Source organism: Sinohyriopsis cumingii, chromosome 12, assembly GCF_028554795.1.
Source record: "Sinohyriopsis cumingii isolate HCF-2022 chromosome 12, ASM2855479v2, whole genome shotgun sequence".
In the NCBI taxonomy this organism is placed as follows: domain Eukaryota; kingdom Metazoa; phylum Mollusca; class Bivalvia; order Unionida; family Unionidae; genus Sinohyriopsis; species Sinohyriopsis cumingii.
The window spans coordinates 29,425,037-29,446,320 of NC_142972.1; the positions used below are offsets into that span (position 1 = coordinate 29,425,037).

The 21,284-nt window shown below is 32.1% G+C and overlaps 1 protein-coding gene across 2 annotated transcripts in view; it reads left to right on the forward strand.

Moving 5' to 3' along the window:
• Positions 1-21,284, forward strand: part of LOC149786166 (spermatogenesis-associated serine-rich protein 1-like) — a 48,787-nt gene that overhangs the window by 4,690 nt on the left and 22,813 nt on the right. For both annotated transcript variants that reach the window (XM_089976519.1, XM_089976518.1), the window contains exons 2-5: positions 486-633; positions 3,529-3,641; positions 13,040-13,189; positions 14,923-15,046. In XM_089976519.1, the coding sequence (XP_089832645.1) occupies positions 486-633; positions 3,529-3,641; positions 13,040-13,189; positions 14,923-15,046 (535 nt within the window). The remainder of the gene's footprint in view (positions 1-485; positions 634-3,528; positions 3,642-13,039; positions 13,190-14,922; positions 15,047-21,284) is intronic.

Here is a 21,284-nt window from a genome sequence, read left to right on the forward strand (position 1 = left end):
TTAATATATTTTTATACATTGCTTGCATTTCAGTTGTCTGCACATTTTATGTATGAGCCTTTTAATGTTGTGAAAACCAACTATAAATAAACCTGATTTCACTATACTTTTACTACCAGTAGTTGTGAGAATTAATTACAATGTATAGTCTTTGCTGTGCTAATGAGAAGACTTATGGCCAAAATGCATGGTGTACTGACTGACCGAAAGTGTCGATTGTTCATTCATTGAGGGAAAGGGATGAACATAATAGCTTTAACCACCATCTGTATGTGTTAAAGACAAGTTTGGTTACTGCCTGTGTAAAAATTCAACATTGACAAAAAATATCAACAGTATATCAGACGTCTTCAAGTTGGGTTATAAATGACAAATCACTACCTAATTGTGTTGTGACCTTGACCCCCATATTTACTACCTAATTGTGTCTCATTTAGGACAGTGTTGCCTGAAATAGCATTACTTTGGTTGTTTTAATTTTACAGAGCGTGAGAGGCGGCATTTTCCAGAGATTCACAATCAGAAAAGTGTTCCTGTATACAGGTCCCAAGGGAGGCGATACATTCCCCATGGTTATGGAATTTATGATGAATGGCGGCCACACCCCCAACACGTTGATGTAGAATATTCTGAGTAAGTATAAACAGTTAATCACTGATTCATTGATTTAATTAAATGTGTTTAAATGCACATAAAAACATAAAAGGTTATTTGGTGCCATGGTAATGGAAGTTAAGTACCTTGCTAAGAGACATGCTATGACAGCCAACTAATCTTGGCAAATATTTCAATATGCAACCCACTGAGTACAAGTCCAATTTGCTACCATTAAGCCACCATGGCATCCTCCACTTATTCAAAGTAAATTCATTCTAGTTTTCCCCTTTTTGATCTTTGTTAATTAGACAAGTTCATATACCCTGTTTTTTTGAGTAATATAGTAACAAAAGGTGGACATTGGGGGTCAGTTCCCCATTTTCTGGTTAAGAAACCATTTTTTCAGAAATGTCTAAAAATTTTACTTTGTGAGTAATTTCTTTTCTGTTTCATTTAAAATGTCTAAAAATAGTGAAATTAAACTTGTGCTGAGTGTAAGAAAGCTGCAGATCATGTTGTAAAAATCAAGTCATGTTATAAAATAGGTCAAACTTAGGCATACATAGAGGTTTCCTTGTCTTAAAATAGAGCTCCAGAGTGCACCACATTGTCACATGTTGCATCTGTGTGCTGGCTTTCAAGCACAAATTGCATGTACACCTCTTGTAAATGAACAAGTTTGCTTTCACATTATTTTCAGTGATAATAAAAGACTGTTTACAGTTATCAATGATGGGATAAGCAGTTTGGATTCACTATTTTAGAGAAATATATAAAGTTTATTTTTGTGAACTGGGCCCTTTGGGATCAACTCAGATTGTTACCAGGTACAAATTTTCATTATACATGTAGCATGTCTCCAAAAAGTATTCAGATTTAATGATGTTTCAACATTTAGACATAATGGGTTGTTTGTATTAGAAATTTCTCCTTTTCATGAATACAGAATTTTTTTGTGGAAAAATGGTAAGGAAATATAAGAGATCTGTTTGATTTGTTCTTGATTTGCAGAGAGTAATGCTCAGAACAATTTCTTTAATTTAAAAAAAAAACATTAAAAGAAATAAACTGAAGCCAGTTTATATAAATTAATTTATCTTGTACCAAAAAGTCCTTTAAAAAAATGATTTTTAAAAAAATTTATAAACATTATTCATCTTTTCATTCCTTTTAAATATATAGCAGGTCAGGAATTTCCAGACAGGGTTGGACTTGACATCAAAATTAATTTAAAAAAAATAAAATCCAAGCCATGGATTACAGTTTTGATTTGATGTGTTATGTTCATTAATTCCTATATGTACTTGGCTTTCATGTTTGGAGACAGAAGGTTTGTAGTTTTTCTGTTCATAGTCTTTGAAAAGAGGTCACAGTAACTCAGTTTTAATGTGTTAAATGTTCATTTTTAAGATGCAGTCTTAGTGTATTTTGGGTAGCAATAAATAAAGACAGATTGGAATTTGATCTAAGAAATAATCATAGCCAATTTTACTTTATCAAATGCTAAATTGTAGGTCACATTTACTCAGTTTTGAAGAGTGGTACATGCTCATCTAATGATTCATATAAATTGTAATAGATCTAATTATAAAAAAAATGGCATTATGGTAAGCGATAATGGATGCCATTTTTGAGCAGTTTTGAAAGGTCATAGTGATTACTTTTTTCTTGACACGTGGTAGTAATATGTTACACACTTAGTAGAAGTTTGGTTGCAATAGGTTGAAAGGTGTTGGCAGTATAGTATGGATACAATTGCTAAGTCATTTTTAATATATATCCTGGATCGTATATTCCACAACATAGGTGAACATCTTTAGAACATCCAAATACCTCATCAGTATCACATAGGTTGAAGTCCACATCAGTGTATGTCAGTAAGCAGAAGCCTGTAGAATATCTTGTCAGTCTGCAACCTAAAAACAAGTGAGACATGACACATCCTGAAACATGAAGTAAGAATACTTAGTATCCATATTATAATTTAATAGGACATGATAGTTACATTTTGCTCACCAGGAGTAAGTATTCATGCATTGAACTCAACATTGAAATATAACCTAAAATATGGTGTGAAAAAATTCTTGGATAGAGCCATTCACTGGAATTTATAGTGAATTTAAAACTGGAATTATCTTACTGTGATTCAGCGAATAACTGTTGGCAGTTCAACACTCTCCAAGCTACTACAGACATCATCACCATCAGTTTTTGTATTTATTCTGGACTTGTACTGAGTTTTATTCAGGATTTTAAATTAATAGGATTTGTGTCTGTAATTTTTTAATTATTTTGGGATTTAATTTGCAATGCCATAAGTTTTTTTTCTAATTTTCACTTTGTATTCTAGGGACATAAATTATTTATTAAATTTTATAAAGCTTGCTGCCTTTCACTCTTTTCTGTTACCTATTTTAAGAGCATAGACTCGTAGCAACATTTAAGTCAAGATATAAGTACAAGTACATATAAGTACAAACCACTATTCTAAAAGACATGAAGATGGCCATCGTAATCGATTGAAATCAACTACCATTCTAAAAGACAATGGAAAATGGTCATTGTAATCAAAATAAACCACCATTCTAAAAGACAGGAAGATGGCCATTCTAATCAAAATAAACAACCTTTCTAAGAGACAGGAAGATGGTCATTGTAATGAAAATAAACCACCATTCTAAGAGACAGGAAGATGGCCATTCTAATCAAAATAAACCACCATTCTGTATGATTGATCCTTGGCACAGATATATGCGGGATCCAGCCCTGCTGTAAAATACATTATGAAGAAACTGTTGTAACAAATGCTTTTCAGAATAAAAGTAAAAGTGTAAAAAACAGTCCTGGAAAATATTTTAATGGAAGATAGATAATTTTATTACAGAATCATATCAGTTGTTATATTGAGGGATTGCTGTGTATATTTTACAGTGTGGGTCCAGATTGGAAATCCAGACTGAGGTATATTCCCAAACCAAATAGTTCCAAATACCCAGCAGCAGAAATATTCCCAGACAACTGGAAAGCCATGAGACCATTTCCTTGTAAGTCCTCTGAATCACATCATTTTTAATGAAATTTTCAATACATAAACTTAAAAAATTTGATATTTAGAAAGGCAATTACTTGTAATGAAGGAAAAGTTTATTATTTTTCAAAACAGTGGAAAATATCCATGTGGCTTCACTGGATTTAATAAAGTCAGGAAAATTTAATTGGTAACTGGGTAAAGAAATGACATTTTCATATGTAAAATGTTATCATCCAAAATTGATTAATTGGTTGTTATTATTGTAAATAAAACTATCCAAAATTGATTAATTGGTTATTATGATTATAAATAAAACTATCCAAAATTGATAAATTGGTTGTTATTATTGTAAATAAAACTATCCAAAATTGATTAATTGGTTGTTATGGTTATAAATAAAACTATCCAAAATTGATAAATTGGTTGTTATTATTGTAAATAAAACTATCATCAAATTGAAGCAAATTATTAGCTATGACAACAGGCATCTCTATCATGAATTGTTTATCAATCCAGCATATACACTGGTTTTATGTTTGAAATTGCTTCTAATTTTTCATGACAAATTGTTTGAGATTAAAATGAAAGGTGATCTCTTTCTGTTTCATAGTTTCGTTTGAAACTACTGAACCCCTTGTAATGCAAGAAAGTTTTGTTTTTGCCTGTGTATATATTATAATTATTTTATATGACATGCATATAATCGGGGTATTTCACTGTCTGAAATACTACTGTAGCATGTATCTAGCAAGGAACTTTTGTCTTCACTTTCTGAGAGAGAGAGAGAGAGAGAGAGATTTATACTTGGAAATGTCAAAATATTCAAAAACATGAAAGTTGTTGTTGTTGTTGTTGTGGGGTGTAACGCCATTTTTCAGCACACGATTGGCTATACATGGCAGCCAGTATTAATGGTGGAGGAAGAACCCGGGAAAACCCAGGAAAGAACCACCGACCCACGAGAAGCTACCGGAAGCTTTCTCACATACCCACACTGGCTAAAACATGAAAGACTTTCTATAATGATAAACCAGCGTTGAAAATGAGCAATTCCATTTTGTCCCCAAAAGTAAGCCAGCCTTGAAAATAATCACCTGCCTAATATATTTACTACACCTGATGAATACATTTTAGTTAAGATAAAATGACAAAAACTGATGTCATCATACATTTTATTGAAACATATATTCTGAACTGTATGCAAACATCCAATTGTAAAGTCATGTATGAATAAAGGTCAAACTAATTTAACATTTAATAATAATGAATTTAAAAAAATGTATTTTACCATCTTTGTTATATACAAGTTATAGTAACTCTAGGCACACAATAGCTTTATTATTGTTGAATGCTGATGTTTTTATAAGCCCCCTTGAAAGCTAACTGATGAAAATAAGCCCATCAAAATTATAAATGATGAATATACATGTGTAAGCTGATGCTTATTTTTTTTAAATAATATTTTATTGATTCATTTATCAGTGTGCTCATAGTGCTGAATAAGTCATTTTAATTATTTATCAGTGTGCTCATAGTGCTGAATAAGTCATTTTGATCGTTTATCAGTACTGTGTGCTCATAGTACTGAATAAGTCATTTTAATCGTTTATCAGTACTGTGTGCTCATAGTGCTGAATAAGTCATTTTAATCATTTATCAGTACTGTGTGCTCATAGTGCTGAATAAGTCATTTTAATCATTTATCAGTACTGTGTGCTCATAGTGCTGAATAAGTCATTTTAATCGTTTATCAGTGCTGTGTGCTCATAGTGCTGAATAAGTAGTTTTAATCGTTTATCAGTACTGTGTGCTCATAGTGCTGAATAAGTCATTTTAATCGTTTATCAGTGCTGTGTGCTCATATTTCTGAATAAGTCATTTTAATCGTTTATCAGTACTGTGTGCTCATAGTGCTGAATAAGTCATTTTAATCGTTTATCAGTGCTGTGTGCTCATAGTGCTGAATAAGTCATTTTAATCGTTTATCAGTGCTGTGTGCTCATATTTCTGAATAAGTCATTTTAATCGTTTATCAGTACTGTGTGCTCATAGTGCTGAATAAGTCATTTTAATCGTTTATCAGTGCTGTGTGCTTATAGTGCTGAATAAGTCATTTTAATCATTTATCAGTACTGTGTGCTCATAGTACTGAATAAGTCATTTTAATTGTTTATCAGTACTGTGTGCTCATAGTGCTGAATAAGTCATTTTAATCATTTATCAGTACTGTATGCTCATAGTACTGAATAAGTCATTTTAATCATTTATCAGTATTGTGTGCTCATAGTGCTGAATAGGTCATTTTAATCATTTATCAGTGCTGTGTGCTCATAGTGCTAAATAAGTCATTTTAATCATTTATCAGTACTGTGTGCTCATAGTACTAAATAAGTCATTTTAAATGTTTATCAGTACTGTGTGCTTATAATACTGAATAAATCAGTCTTTTTATTTTTACACTTCAGTGGAGTTTATTATCAGTTCATTTAATTTTTCTTAATTTACCATTTAATCTTTCAGTCCCAGGTCAGGCAAATGGGGTAACATAGTCACATCATAGTTGTTTAATTTCATTTAGATTAATATGACTGTCTGACTCCAGTGCAGCACAGTCAATCTAGAATTGATTATGTTTGGTGTACCTAACTTTTTGGTATATAAATACAAATTAAAAACTTGTATGCTTGAATTGTATCACAATATCCATTTGAAACAAAAAACATGTAGCTTACTATTATATCTTTTTTCCTTTTAAAAATTTAATATTTGATAAAAATGAAATTCACAAATACCATAAGTGAAAAACTATTTTTAATTCACATAAACTACAACTATTACTTTATGTTTGACTCAAATATTGTTGATCTCCACCCCAACACATATATAGACATTAATTTTTTTTATCATTCTTGCTGTACTACAGTTCAGTATATAAGTTGGGTTGCAGCAGTAAATGAAATTAAAAAGTCAGAAACTTAAAAAATGTTTAATAGAAGGTTAAAGCATTATTTCCATCTGTTAAAATGTTGGGACACTTTAATTTGATAAATTCAAGTAAGCATTTGCCTTGTCTACAAATAATCTGTGATCCCAGTAAGTATTGCATTTGACCATGTTACAAAGTCAAATCTGATTTACTAGGTTAATTTAGACTGCCAAAATATATTTACTAGTGAATTACAGCCTTTGAGCAGGGTGGTTGGATTGAAGAAAGTTATTTTTAAGACAGATTTATTGGTCTCTGTAAGAATATGATACTGTGAAAGAAAACAGTAAGTATAAAAATGACACAGTCAGACAGTCATATTTTTTATGTTTAGAGTATTAGATGTTGTGTTGTCAGATTCTGTTAAAAATACCAGAAAATCATTATTTTGCTTTTTTCTCAAGTAATGGATAAGGTACATGGCAGAACAAGATAATATGCTGGAAATATAAGCAACATATTACGCATGAAGGTGCCGAGTGTAAGTGTGAACTATGATGCTGATGCTTTTTATATATTGTTAAGTATCAGTCACATGACCAATGTATCAAGTGACTTAGAATTTTTCCCATGTAATTCGTTCCAAAGTACTGTTGGTCTGCTAATTGCATGATTTGTGCAGTTTGCCTCTTGATTCTAAATAAGATGGACACATTATTCAATCATTTCTGTTAATGATTTGCATTTTTTTTAACGATAAATGAGAAGAATATTACTGCTATACAATCTGTATAGTAGCTGCATTGAGACAGTACATGATGGGGCAGTACAGGGCTACCCTAACATAGACCAACATTTTTCTGCATACAAGCAAATATAATGGATTATAACAGTGTACCTTACAACTAGAATTGTCTGAAATTTCAACAATTACTTGGAGGAAAAGAATGTGTTTGACAAGTTTTTTTAAAGTAGGTATGTTGCATTATTATTAAGTTGTTCTTCAATTAATGCATTAAATGACCAGAAATCTTCAAGGAAGCATGATGTATCTGCATGGTATTAAAGTTCTGTAAATTATTTTTTGTTGTTATTACCAGTTCATCACATTGTTGCTAATATAGAATGGGTACAATTACTGTAAAACCTTTGATATTTTCTTCCGAAATTCATTTACATTGAAGTAAGCCTAAAACCTTTTGAATTCTTGTAATGCTTTTATAGGGTTTGTTGAATTCATCAGCAATAATTTTGTCAGTTCTGTTGAAAAGTTGTATGTGTAAAGGTGTTAGCTAATTTGTTTTTGTTACTCTTTAAATTTAAGCATAGGTGTAGTGACCTTTGGGCATACAAAGTGTTCATAGTTCAGGAGAAAATGAATTGATGTGCTAAAAATGCACAAGGAGGATGCTGATAATGGATACCAAATGCTGAAATCATCAGTTACCATCACCATTACTGGATAGAACCATTTTTGCATGGCTTGATATCCTTTTTCAGCTTTTCATTTGTATTAATTATTAAGTTACATGTAAATCTGAGGTGTACATTATACTTAGTTTTCTTTGAGTACACTCATGAGCCAGCATACCCATGCCTGTCAGCCAGCCTTAGAAATGGGAAGAGGTCATTAGTATGCACAGTCTGATATTTGAAATATCGGATGTCTATACTAGGCTGGTGTGTCAGATTTTTCTTTTGCCATGATCAAAAGAAAATGAAAAATCATTAACTTATAGTATACTCTGAGTGATGTTGTTATATATTTATTTGTTTTGTTTGTGTTGGAATCTTTTATGTTGTACGTCCAATTGTATGTAGAATCATTCTTAGTTTTAGCAGTAGAGAAACCACTACCATTTAATTTTCTGTACTTTCATCCTTTAAAAAATAAACAAAAGATAATGTACATTCTCTTGATTTACATTAACAGAAAACTTAGAGGAGACTTATTTTCTGTTTTAAACCTCTGGTTGAGACATTTCTTTAGATTAGTTACTAAAATATTGAATTTCTGAAACTTTTTACGAAGAAAATTTACTTAATCAGAATTTTGCCACATTATAATACACATAAGCAACATGTGGCAAAACGAGTTTTGTTTTGAACAATATTTCATCCATAACTTTGATATAACAACAAGACCAAATTGTTTTTATTTTCAGTTCAGAAATCACTTAAAAACAGAATCTATACTGTATATGCATCAGGCTACAGGCGTTATAAATTGTGTGGTCAGATTGTATACTGTATTTGCATCAGGCTACAGACATTATAAATTGTGTGGTCAGATTGTATACTGTATTTGCATCAGACTACAGGAATTATAAATTGTGTGGTCAGATTGTATACTGTATTTGCATCAGGCTACAGGCATTATAATTTGTGTGGTCAGATTGTATAGTGTATTTGCATCAGACGACAGGCATTATGAATTATGTGGTCAGATTGTATACTGTATATGCATCAGACTATATGCATTATAAATTGTGTAGTCAGATTGTATACTGTATATGCATCAGGCTACAGGCATTATAATTTGTGTGGTCAGATTGGATACTGTATTTTGCATCAGACTACAGGCATTATAATTTGTGTGGTCAGATTGTATACTGTATTTGCATCAGACTACAGGTATTATAAATTATGTGGTCAGATTGTATATGCATCAGACTACAGGCATTATAAATTGAGTGGTCGGATTGTATACTGTATTTGCATCAGACTACAGGTATTATAAATTATGTGGTCAGATTGTATATGCATCAGACTACAGGCATTATAAATTGTGTAGTCAGATTGTATACTGTATTTGCATCAGACTACAGGTATTATAAATTATGTGGTCAGATTGTATACTGTATATGCATCAGACTACAGGCATTATAAATTGAGTGGTCAGATTGTATACTGCATTTGCATCAGACTACAGGTATTATAAATTATGTGTTCAGATTGTATATGCATCAGACTACAGGCATTATAAATTGTGTAGTCAGATTGTATACTGTATTTGCATCAGACTACAGGTATTATAAATTATGTGGTCAGATTGTATACTGTATTTGCATCAGACTACAGGCATTATAAATTGAGTGGTCAGATTGTATACTGTATTTGCATCAGACTACAGGCATTATAAATTATGTGGTCAGATTGTATACTGTATTTGCATCAGACTACAGGCATTATGAATTATGTGGTCAGATTGTATACTGTATTTGCATCAGACTACAGGCATTATAAATTATGTGGTCAGATTGTATACTGTATTTGCATCAGACAACAGGCATTATAAATTGTGGTCAGATTGTATACTATATTTGCATCAGACTACAGGCATTATAATTTGTGTGGTCAGATTGTATACTGTATATGCATCAGACTACAGGCATTATAAATTGTATAGTCAGATTGTATACTGTATTTGCATCAGACTACAGGAATTATAAATTGTGTGGTCAGATTGTATACTGTATTTGCATCAGACTACAGGCATTATGAATTATGTGGTCAGATTGTATACTGTATTTGCATCAGACTACAGGCATTATGAATTATGTGGTCAGATTGTATACTGTATTTGCATCAGACTATACTGCATTTGCATCAGACTACAGGAATTATAATTTGTGTGGTCAGATTGTATACTGTATTTGCATCAGACTACAGGCATTATAATTTGTGTGGTCAGATTGTATACTGTATTTGCATCAGACTACATGCATTATGAATTATGTGGTCAGATTGTATACTGTATTTGCATCAGACTACAGGCATTATGAATTATGTGGTCAGATTGTATACTGTATTTGCATCAGACTATACTCTATTTGCATCAGACTACAGGAATTATAATTTGTGTGGTCAGATTGTATACTGTATTTTGCATCAGACTACAGGCATTATAACTTGTGTGGTCAGATTGTATACTGTATATGCATCAGACTACAGGCATTATGAATTATGTGGTCAGATTGTATACTGTATATGCATCAGACTACAGGCATTATAAATTGTGTGGTCAGATTGTATACTGTATTTGCATCAGACTATACTGTATTTGCATCAGACTACAGGCATTATAAATTGTGTAGTCAGATTGTATACTATATTTGCATCAGACTACAAGTATTATAAATTATGTGGTCAGATTGTATACTGTATATGCATCAGACTACAGGCATTATAATTTGTGTGGTCAGATTGTATACTGTATTTGCATCAGACTACAGGCATTATAAATTGTGTGGTCAGATTGTATACTGTATTTGCATCAGGCTACAGGAATTATAAATGTTTGTCATATATTTAATTAGTATGATCATTTTTAATGAAGCCACATATTCTTGTTAACTTCTGGTATGTATGTTTTGTTAAAATTATCTTCAATGTTAAAGTCAACAGTCAGATTTGCTGAATCACCTAAATAGACAGCATGTGAGCAGGTAGCAGTTGTAGTGTATATATAAGTTTCAGTTTAATTGTGAAAAAGGCAGATTGTAGGTCACAAATTTCAAAGGAGGATAAAATATTTTAGAACTTATGGTGGATATGAAAGTCATACAGAATTGTTATTTGTGTTGAACCATGTGATCCAGTAAATGTACATAATTATATCAGCAGTGCTAACACTGCTTCTTGAGCATGGGATTACGGTTTTTCTGCAGATTTTGTCATATGTCCACAAAATCTTGACCCAGTTTACCCCCTGTATACCCTCTGGGCATGGCTTTTCAGGAAAAGATTGAAAGATACACCTTCAACTTTTCTTAGTGGATGTTGATCCATGTCTTTGTTGGTACCAGCAATGGCCAAAGTCACAAAAGGTGATAAAATCTGTAAGATGGTAATGAATATCCAATTTAAAACAATGTGTCTTTCTGTCAATGAAATCATGCAGGGTTTATGGCAGTCTGCTAAATTGCAATTTAAAAGAAGTGTCTGTCAATGAAATCATGAAGAATTTATAGTAAACTGCTAAATTGTAATTTGGTTAAAATAATGACAGAAGAGGCTAAATTTATGCAGATACACAACTTGCCATGTCAGACATATTAAAATATTAGCAGTGCCCATCAACGACTGACCAATACTGTTGTAAGGAATGGTATGAGGCAGTATGTTGTCACAGTGGCATTTTTTATGGACATTTTGGTCCAGTGTATGTCACCTACCTGACATGCACTATACAAAACACATAACAAATTCAAACAGATTTAATTTCACCATTTTGAAATACATTTTTTTGAAATTTAAAGTATATAATCAGTATTCCTATTAGTTTAAATTAGTGTAATTATTAGATGAAACAAATTTGGTCTTGTTTGTTGTGGTATGCTGATGGGTAGGCACTATTATCTCTGTTCTGGTATAGGTCAATTTGTCCCATCAATGTTCCAAATGATACATGTTTCTCATTATTAATTTTCAGGGAGGCTAGGTGGTTGGGTGGTCTAAAGCACTTGCTTTTACCGATCACTGCTATCTCACCTCTGTCTGTGTGGGTTCAAGTCTCTGGCTCAGCCAGTGTGGGTACTTGAGAAAGCTGCCAGTAACTTCCCATGGATTGGTGGTTCTAACCAGTGATTTCCCTGGGTTCTTCCTCCACTGGTTATAGTGACTACCATGTACGGCCTATCTTGCGCTGAGAAATGGCATTAAAGCTGAAAACAGCAGCAAATTTATTTTCATGAGGCAGCATGGCTGAGAAACATTGTGCAACTTAATGACAAAATGATGTCATATGTGACATCATGTCACACTAACCTTTTGTTTCCTACTGACCCATTATGGTCTCCTACAAGGTCTTCATATGACTAACCAATAAAAATGGTCTCATCTTCACTTTATGAATCTACACTAAGAAAGAATATATAAAAAATAATGTTGTTTACTTCATCTCTTACTGAGTCTGAATCAAGGTCAGGAACTGGGTCAGCATTTGTTACAAAGTTTCTATTATTAGGTGTTTATGAAAAAACAGTCAGGTCAAACTAATTTCTGGAAAATGTCAAATCCAGTAAATAAAGTTACATTACAATATCATGTAATGGAATATAAAAAATATAAAACTAACAAACAAACAATTAAATTAAATCAAATATAAATTAAATCAACTATACATAACAAAATGCTAATATAGTTTCACGTTAAATCTGATGAGTGAATTAGCTGTCATGATATGTGTATGATAGGTAAAAAGATCATGTCCAATTTACACATGTAAACGTGAAGAGAGGTGGCTGTCCAAACTGATTATACCTGCATATATGTATATCAAGTATCCAGTGATTCACAGTTCTTGTGAGATACGGAAAGGAGGATGGGGAATATTTTCAGTATGTTATATGCATTAATCATGCAGCAAATTTTTAAAATCTGAGCAGTACTCAGTAATTTGATGCATCTGTTTTTATTGATAGCAAGGTAGTAGCATCTGTTGCAGAAGTCAATTATTGTTATTGTTTATTATTATTATTTAGATACATACATGACCAGTGAAAAGGAGTGGTTACTGGATCCAGACCTTCCTGGTGGTGGCATCAAGACAAAGTTCAATGGAGAACACATGGCTACTAGAACATCAGCAGAAGAAATTACACACCAGATGCTTTTTGGGAAAGGAAGAAATTGTAAATATTCTGAGTAAATCAAACAGTCCAACATAACCAGCTTAGATTACTAACTTTTATGAAGTTGATAAAGCTATTATCATCATTGACTTGAAATTTAGGGTCATTAAAATGCTTGTTTGCATCTGATTTTAGCTGTCAGTATTATCTTGCAGAAGGCAGAGTCAGTGGCAGTTAGTCATTGTTATTATGCTGCCATTATAATAATAGAAAGGAGCATATTGTTGTGCTGCTGTCTGTTCATATGTATGTATCAGTGTGCTTCCATAGAGAATTGCATAAAATCTATTAAACTTAAAGCTATGAAATGTTGCACAAATTATCAGTCATAAATAACTTTGATTTTGAGGCCATTTAAATGACTTTAAATCTTTTTACAATGTTTTGAACATATTTTACTTGTTTGCATTTATGAGCAATAACAAATATTTACAAAGATTAAATTTTAAGGAATATAGCTTCACATTTAAGTCTATACTTAAATTGCTCTGATGTAAACATTACCCAGTTGGATCCTAGACTTGCTGATGTCCAAATATAAATTCACTTGGTCATGCCCTGCATAACAAGATGGACCAATGCTAATGTCCAAATACAAATTCACTCATGCCCAGCATAGCAAGGTGGATCATAGTGCGATATATCAACCCCACAAATCTGTGTTGATACTGATGGACGATGTTGTGGGTATGATGTCACCTGTTCATTAAAATATGCAATTTGCTGCATGCAAATCATTCTGGAACAGACCCATGTACACTTCAGAAACATACCGGTAATTGGTAACAACCATATCAAGCGCAAAATTAAAAATGGCCACAGGACAGATAGTTGTGCTATTCTGTGTGGATCTACAAGTCACCAAACATGATTTGCTCAGGAAATATAATCTACATGTCACCAAAAGAATCCTTCAGTCATTGGTAGCTGCACAGCTGTGAGAAATACTGGTAAGTGTATAAAATATACATCGATGTTTGCAGCCAAATTTAGATGCAGATAATTGCAGCTTTTAATGAATATGTGATATCAGCCCCTCACCCGAAAATCAATATCATCACAGGTGAAGGGCTGATTTATCGGCCTAGGTGGACCAATGCTAATGTCTAAATACAAATTTACTTATCATGCCCTGCATAGCAAGGTGGACCAATGCTACTGGTGTAAATAATGTTAAATTATACAAAGTAAGAAGATAAAATCTACAACTTACTGTATATACTTGATTATAAGTAAAGTCAAACTGCAAACAGCAAAAGCCCTGATCTACCATAGCATAAAGCACCTGCAGACCAGAATATATATTGTTTGTTCTAGTTATTACACGTAACAAACTGCACATGTTCAGATCTGCCAGCACACTAAGGCCGATCTGGGTCTGTGCAGTTGGAATCAACTTACAAGTGAGTGTAGATGGCACAATAGAGGTATGATTTTGTAAGTTGTATGTCTTTCCCCTCTGTTATTGTCAGATTTTATGACATTGTTACTGTAGGCTTCATCTAGTATAGATATTCCCTCCAGTGTAGTAATATTTTGTGATTTTGTATGCGGGATGTGTTGTTGAATTTCAATCCAGTACTTTCTGTGAACATGCATGCTTTTTGCAGAGTTAAAAAGAAAACAATGTGCAATAGCTCAGTTTCTTACTTTTGGTCGTAATGTGACAACAATTCAAACTTAGAGCACTTATTGAGTTTTATAACATCTACCTTTCATCCTGTCCTGGACAGTAATAATAATAGACAAAAGGAATGGCATCCCAGAAGCTGCACCAGGTGACAAGAGTTACCAGATTCCAGAATATGCCCCAGAATTTCACAAGAATGGTTCCACACTCCCTGTTATCAATTTTGGGTAAGTATTGGATTAAATAACCACTATTTAGAATAACTTATAATAGTTACTTTTTACTTGCAATCCATATGCCTTAGAAGACAGGGGTAAGAATAAAAGGCAGTATTTACAAGTTGTGGGGTGTGTTTTATTCTAAAATGTAGTATATTGTAATATTTTGCACTTATCTTAGTATTTCAGTTGCATTCAAAATGCTAATAAAAGAAGAAATCAGACTACCATTATGTATTACAGTACTCACTCACAAATTATTACAGTATTCCCATATGACCTATTACAGTATTCCCATATGACCTATTACAGTATTCCGATATAACCTGTTATAATACTGCCTCACTATAAGGCACCTCAGTAGAATACATTCCCTTTTATAAGGCAAGTATGGTCATAGATTTTACTTCCTTATATAATATTAATATTAATACACATTCCCTTAATATAAGGTGACATCACATATAAAGTAGTTCAGTTTTGATAGCTGACATGAAGAGTGATGTAGTGGGAGAGTACTGTATTTGAAAGACAGATACAAATTCATCAGAAAATATTTTATCAATGTATTTGTTTCTTTATAACATTATTTTCAAACCAAGTAAGATTTACCTAACATGTATTAAATATTGATGGAGAAGTTAAAAGATAGCTTAGTCACAAGTCAGATGTCGAGTTTGTATTATAACATTGTTTAAAGATTATGACTTCAGAGAGTGACAATGATGAATAACTAATTTTATGAACAGATTCTTTTCAAATAATACAATTGATTCATTCCTGTTGATATTGTCGTTCTAAGCTCAAATCCACCGATCGATATAGAATCATTTGATACAAGTAATACAGCATCAGACTAAAACTAAACAACAATTAATCTTGAAAAATGTTTTCCAATTTAATTTAATAAGCATGACATGAGCTATGAATTTTATTAACATTTATACCATGCATGTTATAAATTTGTACACTAGAATATTAAAACAGCGTGCTCCAAAAGATGAAATTAGTGCATACATATTAATGCTAAATATATATATCAATTTAATATTTACACAGTTTTAGTATCTGATATATCCTACTGAGAATTTGTATGTTACAAATAACTAGCCTGTTGCCTAGCAATTAGTTGGGTAAATAATTGCCAAATTATGAGGACAAATTTCCCAAGTGAAAATTACAATAAGAAAAAATGAATGTTAATCATTTTTCACAGACCAAATAGCAAAATTATGTTGTGGGCAGGGATTTTAACCTAAAACACCTGTTCAGAATGAATTAACTTGTTTACCAGTGAGATTAAGTCTCCTGAACTGGTATGCCATATGTACATGCTTATAAAATGAGTCAAACTGCAAAGAACAAAGATCCTGATCTTCCATTGCATAATGTGCCCTCAGATCAGGGTCTATGTTTATTCTACTGATTACATATTACAAACTGCACAGACCAATATCTGCCAGCACATTATATGATTGCAGTTCTGGGTTCACGCAGTTTGCAGTTGGACTCATCTAATAAGGGGGTATATACGGTATATAATATAAATATTGATACATTTTTACAGAGTTTGATATACTTAAGACTCCTTGATGGTAAGTTGCAGCATGTAAAGAACAGTGCATGACAGAAGGAAAATATGAACTATTTTTGTAATGCTGTAATTTCATTTATTTTCATGGGTCCCAATTTATTTTTATAAATGTTTTTATTGGTATTTTTAAATTTATGGATTGGGGAAGGGTTCCTGGTGTTTCATGGTTTGTAACAATCCACAAAAGTTGGTGGCCCATGAAAAATAGTGAATTCTTTGTAGTGATGTCATTGATATTGTAGAAACATCTGTGATATATCAGCTAAACATGCATATATTGTATACTTCTACATATATACTCCCAAATACACGCTGGTACACTTTTCTCTCAATTCAATCCAAAGGTGTCTGTAAGCCACCTAGTACCTTGTCACAAATTAGTCCACTTATAACACTTTCACAGAGTATATATTGTTTGACATTTCTTGAAAGGTTCATAGACATGATGACCATTGTTAACTTGAGTAAATAATATGCTAAAATGTTAAGTATTTCATATTGTTCATCCTTTAAGTACTTTTTTGACAAATTCAAAGATACATAGATGATACTTTATTTTGAATAATATACAAATACCATGTATTCCATGACATTTTTTGGATGTAACATACATTTTGATTGGTCAAACGTGCAAATGTATTCTAATACGTCTTTGGATATAACACATGTTTTGATTGGTCAAACATCACAAATCTACAACAGTTCAGTCCATGATACACTGTCAGTTACTTTGATGGCCTTTATGATCTCATGACTTTCATGTGACACACTGACATAAAGAATTAGACTATTGCCTATATTTTTTTAATGACATTTATAAATACCATATATGCTCAGTTATAAGTCAAGTCCATCTGTAAGCTGCAAACACCCAGGTCTGCCATTGCATAATGTACTGGCAGATCTGGGTCTGTTCGGTTTGTTAGGAGTAATCAGTAGAACAAACAAAATAGGCCCTGATTTGCCAGAATATTATGTGGCAGCAGATCTGGGTCTGTTTTGTTTGCAGTGGGACTTATAAGTGAGTATAGATGGTTTTAGTGTTGTAGATATCAGTTTCAAACATATAAGTGGAAAAATCAATGTGCAACAGTAAAACAACCAGTTAAATGTGCTAAAATCCTACAATACAGTTATCCCTTAATTGCTTTCAATAATGGAGGTCTACACAAATATCAATATGTCCACATTTTGTATCCCATCCTGTTAACAGGGTGTTTAATATCAAAACTATACTTATCGTTTCTCAAATACTTTGATTTTACTACAGACAGAATAAATGCATCTGAACATAATTTTATGTTGATGTAAATTATGGGGAAAATTATCACCTGCTATATAACTCCGTTTGGATAAAGTTGAACTCATTTATGGTCTCGGAATTTGGTGGTTATGAATAATGAATAACAGCATGGCAGTACTTTAAATTGTTTTACTAAACTCCTTCTTTTCTTCATAAAGTATTTGTCCAATAATAAATAATAATAATAATTGTAATAATAATAATATTAATAATAATACTTTTTTTAAAATGGCAACAGAGGTGAATAAACCTGTCAAAGAGGATTTCATCATTTTATATTGTTAAAATATCAGATTGCTTGCATTTGTTTATGAAGAAGGACCCTGCAGCAATCAATATTCAACCCTTAAATTCTAAATATGTCCCACAATACCAAGAAATGTTTGTCAAAATTTAGTCCTCAAATTTTGCTTCAAAGTGCTGGAATGTTAGATCTTTATTTATTGCATAGCATTTATAATTATCAATCTCATTAGTCATATTATTAATTATTTTCCTCTCTATGGCATAACACCAAAGAATGTCATCTTACAATGTCCATGAGTTTTTCCTTTAATGTTTTCTGAAATTGTGAAGTTTTCAGAACAAATTTATGCCATTTTCCTGTAAGCACGACTTTATATATTATAATTTTTAACTTGCATCCTACATTTCTTACCAAATAATAATAATAATAATAATAATAATAATAATGCTTTATTTATAGAGGGTGACTCATTAGTCAAGGACTATTCTCCCTTGAGACCCTCTGAGGAGAGTATAACAATGCACATTATATGAAGATAGCAATAATTACTGTTTATTTTAACATGTTTAGTATTAAAATACTAAACTCCATTATCTATTAGAAGCACATACATGCTCATGATATCTCTTCTTAAATACTCTAATAAAGGAGAACTCATGCATGATGTAATGATGCCCTTTACAATATAAGGGTATGCTGATATTTATCATATCATTGTAATGTACTAATATTATCATTTTGCATGTATACATCAAAGTCATGTGATTCTTCTAATTTTGCAGCTACAGGTCAGAAACTTCATTGCATGGTGATGTAATTGAGTGCATGTGAAATACGTTTTTATAACATGGCTGCCATAGCTGCCTTATGTATTATTGCACCTGTACAGTGGTGGTCTCTATTTAACACTGTATTGCATATAGTAAAGGTCTATAGGTCATGTACATTAGTCAGTTCCCATTAATCCATTCAGTTTCTGTGCATAAGCCATTGTTGATAGATTCAACAGCAGAAATGAACAACTTTAACCTTGTACTCTATATACTTGAATCTGTAAACAGCATAAGACCCAAGTCAGCCGTGGAATATTCAGGCTTTAATTAAATACTTCTAAGGGGACAAGTATATTGCCCAAGATAAAGTAATCCTTCATTATAAGATGTAAAAGTTTACAATGTTACATGGGATATCGCCTTATGCTGGAATATTACATAGTATAATGCATTATTTTGAACTTGGTAATTTATCTGTTGGAAATTGTTGATATTTATCAAACAGATGTTTTTCAATAGCTTGAATGGACATTATTTGTGACTGATTGGAACCAGAACATTATTTTCAGTGGTAAATAATCCTGTATGCCATTTACCTTTCCAATTTATCCTAAATACAACTAGTTTTCTACATATGTGGGATTTGTTTTAATGTTCAAAACAAATTACATTTTTAGTAGTTCCAGATATGTTTTAAAAAATTACATTAAGATTTTTTTTGGGGGGGATGTCTATAATCCTCAGAATAGGTTTTGTGTTATATAGAGACTCCATTGTACATGCTTTTGTTTGAAACCCAATGAAAGTACTGCCAGAAAAAAGTGTGAAAATTGCAAATTGTCAAAATTTTAATACACTGTATGTTCATTAATAGCATGTTTATCTGTCAAGTGTGAAGTTAATTCTACTTAATATCATTTTTCATCTCACCTAGAAATTATAGTGTTTAAAGATCGAGCATAAAACATCAATGTGCAAATGGTTTGTAGGTTTGAATGCAAAATTGTAATGATTTTTATCATACATACATTTTAGTATGGAAAAGAACCTTGTCAAAAGCAAATTTTGCTCATGATAATTATGCATTAAATAACTTACTAATATTACAATCCATGATTTCTATTATTAGTAATACTTGTGATACTGTAATTCTCTTCTTTTCAATTAGTATATTTATTGATATTACTAGACATGTATATCATTATGTTTGAATTGAAATTTTTAGTGATACAGACTTATGGGATAATGAGGTGAAATTTCTAGTGATACAGACTTATGGGATAAAGAGGTGAAATTTCTAGTGATACACACTTATGGGGTAAAGAGGTGACATTTTAGTGATACTTACTCATGGGGTAAAGAGGTGACGTTTTTAGTGATACAGACTTATGGGGTAAAGAGGTGACATTTTTAGTGATACAGACTTATTGGGTAAAGAGGTGAAAATTTTAGTGATACAGACTTAAGGGGTAAAGAGGTGAAATTTTAGTGAGACAGACTTATGGGTTAAAGAGGTGAAATTTTAGTGATACTTACTCATGGGGTAAAGAGGTGACGTTTTTAGTGATACAGACTTATGGGGTAAAGAGGTGAAATTTCTAGTGAGACAGACTTATCAGGTAAAGAGGTGACATTTTAGTGATACAGACTCATGGGGTAAAGAGGTGACGTTTTTAGTGATACAGACTTTTGGGGTAAAGAGGTGACATTTTTAGTGATCCAGGCTTATGGGGTAAGGAGGTGAAATTTCTAGTGAGACAGACTTAACGGGTAAAGAGGTGACATTTTTAGTGATATAGACTTATCAGGTAAAGAGGTGACATTTTAGTGATACAGACTTATGGGGTAAAGATGTGACATTTTTAGTGATACAGACTCATCAGGTAAAGAAGTGAAATTTCTAGTCATACAGACTTATGGGGTAAAGAGGTGAAATTTTGAGCGATACAGACTTAACGGGTAAAGAGGTGACATTTTTTTTAATACAGACTTTTGGGGTAAAGAGGTGAAATCTCTAATGATAGAGACTTATGGGGTAAAGAGGTGACATTTTAGTGATACAGACTTATGGGGTAAAGAGGTGACATTTTTAGTGATACAGACTTATGGGGTAAAGAGGTGACATTTATTTTTATACAGACTTATGGGTAAAGAGGTGAAATCTCTAATGATAGAGACTTATGGGGTAAAGAGGTGACATTTTAGTGATACAGACTTATGGGGTAAAGAGGTGACATTTTTAGTGATACAGACTTATGGGGTAAAGAGGTGACATTTCTAGTGATACAGACTTAACGGGTAAAGAGGTGACATTTTAGTGATACAGACTC